Raw genomic sequence first — 8,794 nt, 5'->3', positions numbered from 1 at the left:
AGGTCGATTAGTGCGTGACAGTGAGCTACTTCATATTCTTTAACCACCTCCAGGGAGGACAGTGAGGGTCCCCGGTCTCAAGCACCCATATTCTGGGGATCACAATCTGAAAAGTTAGGAAACCCCTGGTTACGGTTAAGATAGATTACGCACCCATACGGAGGCTAATGTCCTCAAAGTGGGCCCCCGCGGGTACGAGTCCAGCTGAGGCAGGCCGTCCACCAAAGATCCCAACGAGACCTGAGAGCTCAGGGGAAAGATGTGGTTAGTCTTCATCATCTTTATTGTTTCCGGTGCTTGACCTCGATATCCCACACCACCACATCTCTGTGTTCGATCTCTCCCTCCCCGTATCTGTGACCACGAGGCGGCCCTACGAGGCTAACAGCAACCCCACACATCGACACAATAAAAGACATCGCACACCTTACCTGAGTCAAAACTGAGGGATTTATTATCAATAAACAACAAAATCATAACAAAGATTAAGACTAATCTGATTTAAACACATCAACACACAACCCCTGACTGAGAGGCGCAGACGTCCCTGATCTCCCAAACGCCTCGCTCCTCCTGAAGCTAACAGCGAGTTTTTTAATCTCTGAGGTCAGGTGAGCCTCCATCAGCAGCTTCACCTGAGCTGGAGAGAAGAGGAGACAAACAGGAAAACAACATAAACTTCTCCTCCGGTTGAGTCTGTTCTTTTTAATGTGCATGGAAACACCGCCACCTGCTGGTGAGACCTAAGAACTACAACACTGTTACATCAGGACTGCTTCACTTGTTATAGTAAAAAAGAAACTCTTCTTCTAAACTTTGGTTTAGTCCCAATATACCCCTTGTCCCTTTACCTCTTAGCCCTAGTCCTACATTTTGCACTTTCACCTCTAGGGGGCGTCCTGAGTCTTGGGGGAATGGAGGGGGTAGGGTGAAGTGTTTAGACTACATGGCCCTTTAAAGGAGATTCTTGAGTGTTATTAGAAATCTCCCAGAATGCCTCTGACAGCCGATGACGTTTTTGGGCTTTTGAGGGTCATCCCATTTCCTATAGGGGGGGATTTCACCGCTACCCCTTGTACCTCTGTTCCTGAAAATGAGGGGAAGAGGTAAAGATTAGAAATGGGACTGAGCCTGATTAAATGATTGTAACACAGATTGTTTGCATGTCGTTTTGTACATTGTGAGTATATCTTTAACCTTGTTGTTGTGTAATCACACACTCTCAGGTTCTGACGACAGCACACCTCTGTAAGGTCAGCTCACACCCAGTCGGTCACGCGGTCCTCTGGGTCGAGTTCAAGTGTGTGTTCACGCACGGGGATTATGTGTCACTGACCTACTGTGTGCGCAGATAACTGTGTTTATGTGCGTTGTTGCACCTTCAGCGTCACCTTGTGGTCACGTGAAGGAATTTGAGGAATCTTAGGGGTGTCTATATTTTCCCGATGACACTTGAACGTCTCGAGACAAAATCGGGGGAAAGGCGGGAAAATTCTGAAAACACATCAAAGACCGTTCAGAGACTCTTTGACACCATTTGAGAAAATCCTGACTTGAGCTTCAAAATGGCTCAAAGTGAAGTAAAGTAATTTAAAGTGGGGGGGGGGGGGAAGACAGCTCTCTATGATGTTTAGAATTTAGACTGCAGTACCCATTTTAAACACTAGGGGGCAGAGTTACATACTGCTCCTTAAGAATTGATTTTCAATGTTTTTGTAGTTGACCTTCAGGTCTACCATGAGAGCCAGTCTAACTGTTTCCAGTCTTTATGTTAGGCTAAGCTAATCTAATTTCTCAGATTTAAAGGGTTGTTTTCCAAAATGTTTTTCTACTGCTTTAATATTTTCATTAAAAATAAGAAATGATTGATGTATTTTATAATAGTAGAGAATAATACATAAAGTGGCTGCAGAAAAACAGCGACAAAGTGAAGTTTCAGTTTAAAATTACACATTTTATTCCTCCCTGCAGACAGATCATAGCTGGCGTCCACAGGGCGGTCAGAAGTCTGGAAGATGTTTTAAAATCCACACGGAGGTCAACCTGAAACTGCATTTCTAACTTTCTGAAAAGTTAATGTGAGAAATTTGAACCTTGACAATGACACCACTGTATATGTGACAAAACAAAGGAGAGATGTTTAGTGTTCAATCTAAACGCACACACACACGAGCTACACAGATGAATAATCACATAAACAATAACGCTAACCTCTCTGTATGTACAATATATTACACACTCTATTTACACTGTTCTCACACTCATACTACAGCCGGCTCGACTGTGAGTCAGTACGTCGCCTCACGATCATTTAGAGAACATCCAGAGTTTTGAAAAGTTAAAAAGTTTTGTGTCTCTCAAGTCAAAGTTATTTTGACTCATTTTATCAACAGTTTTGGAGTTCATGTGATTTTTTCCCGTGTCGTCCTCTACGCCCATCTCCCACTGGAGGCAAAGTTCCTGCTCATGCTGTAGACGGCCGAGGAGTTATTGTGTTTCCCCCACGCTCCAAGAGGGATGATGATGATGGTGGCGTTGTCCTCCGAGCCGTACTGCAACGCCTAAAAAAATATTTTCAAATGTTAACATAAATCACGTCAACAAAGACCCTCTTAAGAGTAAAGAAACTATTCTGTTTTAAACTCTCATACAGTGTAACAGTGCTGGATGCTCAAACTAAACGTGGGCAAAGTTTCAGCTCAGGAGGTAAACATTGCCCCCGGTGGTGGAATAAACTCCATGTGATCTGCAGAGTCCCTCTGCACCTTTAAGAAAAAGCTAAAGACCCAGCTCTTTCATGAATACCTACTAACTTAATGATGATGGTCTCCATATTATTGATGATGATGATGGTAATGACGATGGTTTTTCTTTGATAACGACGACTTATAAGATGGTTTCTATACTGATTAGAGCTCTCAAGAACTGCCCTCAATGTTGTGCTTTGCCTCTGGTCACTTCCTGTCAGCACCTGTGTGTCCAATCAGACTCAAAGCTGATCGTTTGCTCTTACTGACATTGTTCCCTTTTTTCTAGATCCTTGCTTGTGTTGTTCTTACTCTCTGATGTATGTCGTTTTGGATAAAAGAGTCTGATAAGTGAATTGTAGAATTGAAAACGTATGTCGGAGTAATCCCAGGATGAGTCTGCAGAGGGCGCTAAACGGCTTGTTCTGTAAATCACGCCATAGTTCCCCGAGACTTTCATCAGACAGCTTCAAGACTCTACGTAAGCCGCACATAGCTTACATAGACTCTATTCTCAGCCCTCTTCCAGGCAGCCCTGCAGCGTTCTGCCCCCCTGGAAGGCTTCTAGAGAGCTGGCCAATCAGAAGAGAGTGGGCACGTGAGGAAGCGGGCCTTAAAGAGACAGTAGCTCAAACAAACTGTTTAAATGAGGGTTTCTGAGACGCCAGTATCAGATAAATATGGATGTTTTTAAGTGTGATGACCTTTAATTTGCACTAAAGCTTCTTTAGTGTCATTTATTTTCATGGTAGCATCAGCCAGGCTGTATTTACTCACATTTTCTGATTAACAACGTTTCAAAGATCGCTTAAGTTTGTACTTAAGTTTATAAATATTTCAGGCCTCTCGCTGAAATCCACCAACTTGCTGCACCGAAAGAACATTAACATTGTGTTTCCGCTACCTGCTGAGCGATGACATCAGCGGCCTCTGTCGGGTCTTGGCACTGCTTGATGACATCACAGATCTCCTGGTCGCTCAGCAGGAAGTTGATGCCGTCCGTGGTCAGAGCCAGGAAGGAGTCGCTGTTGTGCTTGACCTGCAGAAACGATAAAGTTTAAAAAAATTTTTTTAAAAAACAACTTAAAAATATCATCAACGATAAACAAGAATCAAAACGACCGGAGGTCAAAGGTCAGACACAGCACTCACAGTAAGTCGTTGCGTGTCCGGCTCTGCGATGACGCCGCTGGTTTTCAGGTGGAAGTCCCCGATGCTGCGGGTCATGGCGAGGCGCCCGTTGACGTTGGCCTGGCCGAGGCTGTTCCACGTCACGAAGCCGCCAAACTTCTTTATCCTGACCACGCAGAGAAAAACAGATAACGCACGTTTAAGTTTGGAGGGAGAGCGGGGTTATGTCGGAGGCGTGAGGTAATATTTGTCTTTTTTTATCATCTGATGACTCTGACTTTCCCTCCGCTGGTCAGGACACTGAAGCGTGCTCGCCACGTGTCGGGGTCGTCAGAGTTAAACATAGAACCCGTTCACTGTTACATAACTGAAGGTAAATCTGCAGCTCTGCTCTCGTTTCAGTGGACTGGATGACCCCCGCTGTACGCACCCCCGAGTCTATTTATGACCTCTGCTGATCCCCTGACTTCTTCCTGCACGGGTCGCTCCAGACCAGAACCCTTTGGACCAGGCCAGTTTTTATCTGTATGTGTGTGTCAAATATGAAAAGTATCCGAGCTGAAAGTCCTTCAAAACGTTTCATGAATAACGCTCAATCGCGTTCATGTACCGTTGTTTCTCGTCTTTGCGGTCCGGCGTGTGGTCTTTGGTGAGTTTGGTGGCTCGTCCCTTCCTGCACAGCAACGCCCGGCTGTCTCCAACACTCCCCACAACCAGCTCCACACCGTCCCGTAGCATAGCAACCGTCGCCGTGGTGCCGGCCTTCAGGACAGAGTCTGAGAAGGAAGAGAGAAATAAAGTTCATATGAAATGTACAGAAGGAGTGTGTGTGTGTGTGTGTGTGTGTGTGTGTGTGTGTGTGTGTGTGAGTTGTGTGTGTGTGTGTGTGAGTGTGTGTGTGTGTGTGTGTGTGTGTGTGTGTGTGAGTTGTGTGTGTGTGTGTGTGAGTGTGTGTGTGTGTGTGTGTGTGTGTGTGTGTGTGTGTGTGTGTGTGTGAGTGTGAGTTGTGTGTGTGTGTGTGAGTGTGTGTGAGTTGTGTGTGTGAGTGTGTGTGTGTGTGTGTGTGTGAGTTGTGTGTGTGTGTGTGTGAGTGTGTGTGTGAGTGTGTGTGTGTGAGTGTGTGTGTGTGAGTGTGTGTGTGTGTGTGTGTGTGTGTGTGTGAGTTGTGTGTGTGTGTGTGTGAGTGTGTGAGTTGTGTGTGAGTGTGTGTGTGTGTGTGTGTGTGTGTGTGTGAGTTGTGTGTGTGTGTGTGTGAGTGTGTGTGTGTGTCTCACCATTATTGAAGTATCTGAGATGTGTGTGTGTGTGTGAGTGTGTGTGTGTGTGTGTGTGTGTGTGTGTGTGTGTGTGAGTGTGTGTGTGTGTGTGTGTGTGTGTGTGTGTGTGTGTGTGTGTGAGTGTGTGTGTGTGTGTGTGTGTGTGAGTGTGTGTGTGTGTGTGTCTGTGTGTGTGTGTGTGTGTGTGTGTGTGTGTGTGTGTGAGTTGTGTGTGTGTGTGTGTGTGTGTGTGTGTGTGTGTGTGTGTGTGTGAGTGTGTGTGTGTGTGTGTGTGAGTTGTGTGTGTGTGTGTGTGTGTGTGTGTGTGTGTGTGTGAGTGTGTGTGTGTGTGTGTGTGAGTTGTGTGTGTGTGTGTGTGTGTGTGTGTGTGTGTGTGTGAGTTGTGTGTGTGTGTGTGTGTGAGTTGTGTGTGTGTGTGTGTGTGTGTGTGTGTGTGTGTGAGTGTGTGTGTGTGTGTGTGTGAGTTGTGTGTGTGTGTGTGTGTGTGTGTGTGAGTTGTGTGTGTGAGTGTGTGTGTGTGTGTGTGTGTGTGTGTGTGTGAGTGTGTGTGTGTGTGTGTGTGTGTGAGTGTGTGTGTGTGAGTGTGTGTGTGTGTGTCTCACCATTATTGAAGTAGCTGAGATGTGTGTGTAACGCCGCGTCAACATCCAAAAACGCTTTCTTTAAAACCTTCTCCAGGTCGTCCTCGTCCTCCAGAGCGTCTCTGAATTAAAATTGAATAAATTAAATTGTAGAAGTGATTCATTAAGTGAAAAAAAAATATTGTAACGTTCAGATTGTTCTACCTGATAAACTTCTCCATGAAGGTGAAGCAGTAGTCGGCGGCGTGCGGGCCGCCATGCCCGTCGAACACGGCGAAGTAAAGCAGGTTGTCATGGATACGGCTGACACGGAGGCGATCCTCATTCTGCTTTCTGAGACCCAGAGCGGACGTGCTGCCGACCCGAGACAGACTGACCTGAGAGGGGAAAGGTCAAGTCAACATTTCATCCATTTTTATTATTTATAGTTTAGTTCACCTGGTGTTTATACATTTATTGATTTATCCAAACACGTCGCCATCTTTTTAATCCATCCAATCGTTCATTCCATCCATAATCCGGTCACCTGTGGAATGGGTTTTCCATATTTGATGCTGGAGGGCAGCAGGATGGGTTCTTCAATCCGGTTGTCCCAGATACCGAACGAGTCCCAGGTGACCGGCCGGCAGCTGCCATCGCTGTCGAAACGCACCGACCCGCCGGCATGACGCACGCCTACCACCCCGAACAAAGCCCCGCCTCCCTGCAGGTCACAAATCAGGAAATAAAAACAATGTTGGACTCGTGTTTTGGTTGTGAAATCAGATAATTTAAACGACAAAAATTTGTGCGAAAGTTTATTCCAAAGAGTGTCAATTTATCTTTAACTACTTGGAAAGAATATAAATTCTGTCTAAATCTTTTAAAGGGGTTTGTTGTATGAAATAGAAAAACACACAGGTGTGGATTTACCTGTCCACAAGCTGCGGAGGTTTCCGATGAGCAGCGAGCGGCGAGGAAGGTTTGTCGGGTGACGGAGGAGCGGCCGACACGCAGCAGGTTGAACAGCACTGTAGACGACATGGCCGACGTTTACAGCTGTGGAGGAAACAGCTGGACGGGCAGCGAGTCTCTGAAATGAAGGTGACGAAGAAAATTAATTTAAATCGTGAATATTTGTTTTTCTTAGAATCGTTGGCTCTATTGATGGTAGGAAATGCAAATGAGAGGCTGGATTATCATCTAAAAGTGGCTCTAGAGTCGGACTGACAGTCCATAATCCAACGACATTTACAACGATAGGAGAAAGCAGAACATCCTGTGTTATGTAATATGTTGGGCTATATTTTCAGATATAACTGGACGGAGAGCATCAGCTTGTTGACATTTAGGAGGATCATCTGTCCACCGTTCTTTTTTATCAAACCTCACACTCTCTCTCTTTATGTGTGTGTGTCAGTGTATCTATATGTGTGTACTTCACAAATAGCCCTACACCTCCTGCTGTGTTCCAGCAGCGTGTCGCCTCATATCCATTACAAGAAGGTTAAAACCGGCCGGCACTCTAAAAATACTGCGCCCGAGTTCATCTGCAGAGTATCTGATTGGTTCTAAAGACAACGCCTTCAAATTGTACAAAAGAAATATAAAAAATAAAATACTCAAAGTGTATTTGAGCTGTAAGGATTCTAGATGTTTAACTTTAATGAATGAATAAAGAAAACCGGGTCGATTAAAGTGTAAAAAGCCGTCATATGGAGGACTATAGCCTTCGTACTTCACACAGTTTTTCCTCTTGCCAAACTGTTGTCAGAGTGAATACAGGTTTGCAGGAATCTTCAGGTTAACTCAGGTAATCAATAAAAACAGATTATTCTACACAGATTCAACCTCTCTGAACTCAGCCGAGAAAAGAGAGTGACATGTTTCTCTGTTTGACCTTAAGAGCACCCAAACACATGTGACCACTTTGTTGTTGACAAAACAGAACAATGCTCACACAAGTGGACCAGGGGGCTACACACACTGACACACTGATACACAAGTTCATGATGACAACCGACCAGGCTCGATCTTTCTCAAACATGATTTAAAAAAGGAATTTATATAGGTTAGTTATTAGACTTTAAAAAAATACCCCAGAAAGTATTGACAGAGTCTGAAAAAACATATTGAAATAAAATAACACGATAGCTATTTGAATATACTATGTAGCCTATAGTGGTGAAATGTTAATAGTTATATTGCAGTATTTATGTACATATTTGATGTTAATTTAATTTGCTCCATTATACGTTTAAGATGTTTAACTGAATACTTTGTAGACTTACATATTTTTAAGTACATGATAAAATATATTTACTTTAACTAGGCTAACCCACGGTATCCTAGTTATTAAAACATTAAAAATGTCAATAATTACATATTTAGATGGTTGTGAAATACTCAGGGCTTGTATTCAGAGCAATATAATATATATTTTCTATTTTTTTATGCTGTAGGATATGTATTTCTAAGAAAAATAACACTTGAACTGATATTTTTTCAAAGCAGGACTTTTAGTCGGCTACAGTCAGGAATTGTTTTAGTGCTTTGAAAACAGACTTCTTCTTCTGCCAGGCATAAACAGCCAAAAGTACCAAGAATGCTGTAAGAGTACAATAAAAACACCTGAGGAAAGCCATTTAAGAGATTATGTGCCTTTGAGTTCATAACAAAGCTGTCATTTGTTTAAAAAACTCCCTGTTTATAAACACAGTAGTTTTGACAGGACACGGAGTCAAAATGGCGGTTTAAATAAAAAAACAAACTCACCTGTTATCGTCTTTTCTTTAATTATGTTTTCCCGCCGGTCCTGTTTCCCTGGCAACAGGAGGTCCAGAGTTCCAGCAGCTGTCTGTTGATATTAACGGGAGGCTCGGCTCGAGGGGATTTAAACAGAGCGCGGCCGTCCAATCAGACTCCGAGAATGTCCGAACGTCAGAGGTGTGCCTTGTTTTGGCGCCAAGCCAGAGAATGGAAGAAGGTATGTCGAGCTTCCCTCTGTGCTCCCCCTCTCTACTTTCACACCTCTCTTCTTCTTCTTCTTCTTCTTTGTAATAGGTGAAACAAACTCTGA

The 8,794-nt window shown here is 44.0% G+C and overlaps 1 protein-coding gene across 1 annotated transcript; it reads right to left on the bottom strand.

Annotated features, from left to right (window-relative positions):
• Positions 1–1,921: 1,921 nt before the first annotated feature.
• LOC132958688 (protein phosphatase 1K, mitochondrial-like) lies at positions 1,922–8,614 on the bottom strand. The gene is made up of 9 exons (XM_061031666.1): positions 8,487–8,614; positions 6,649–6,806; positions 6,263–6,439; positions 5,941–6,113; positions 5,758–5,858; positions 4,489–4,654; positions 3,900–4,044; positions 3,652–3,786; positions 1,922–2,561 (listed from the first exon to the last, which is right to left on the bottom strand). The coding sequence occupies exons 2-9, from the start codon at positions 6,757–6,759 to the stop codon at positions 2,430–2,432; spliced, it is 1,140 nt and encodes a 379-aa protein (XP_060887649.1). The 5' UTR covers positions 6,760–6,806; positions 8,487–8,614; the 3' UTR covers positions 1,922–2,429.
• Between the last annotated feature and the right edge of the window lie 180 nt (positions 8,615–8,794).

The sequence above is a fragment of the Labrus mixtus genome, chromosome 23, assembly GCF_963584025.1.
Source record: "Labrus mixtus chromosome 23, fLabMix1.1, whole genome shotgun sequence".
Lineage (NCBI taxonomy): Eukaryota > Metazoa > Chordata > Actinopteri > Labriformes > Labridae > Labrus > Labrus mixtus.
This window is presented reverse-complemented; position numbering and strand designations above follow the sequence as displayed.

Bases quoted from the DNA above. Each gene is read 5' to 3' on its own strand.
- LOC132958688 (XM_061031666.1), bottom strand. From the start codon at position 6,759: ATGTCGTCTACAGTGCTGTTCAACCTGCTGCGTGTCGGCCGCTCCTCC. The intron at 4,655-5,757 runs GTGAGACACACA...CTTCCTTCTCAG, and splicing joins TCTCAGCTACTTCAATAATG to ACTCTGTCCTGAAGGCCGGC. The intron at 4,045-4,488 runs GTACATGAACGC...CTGCGTGGTCAG, and splicing joins CGCAAAGACGAGAAACAACG to GATAAAGAAGTTTGGCGGCT.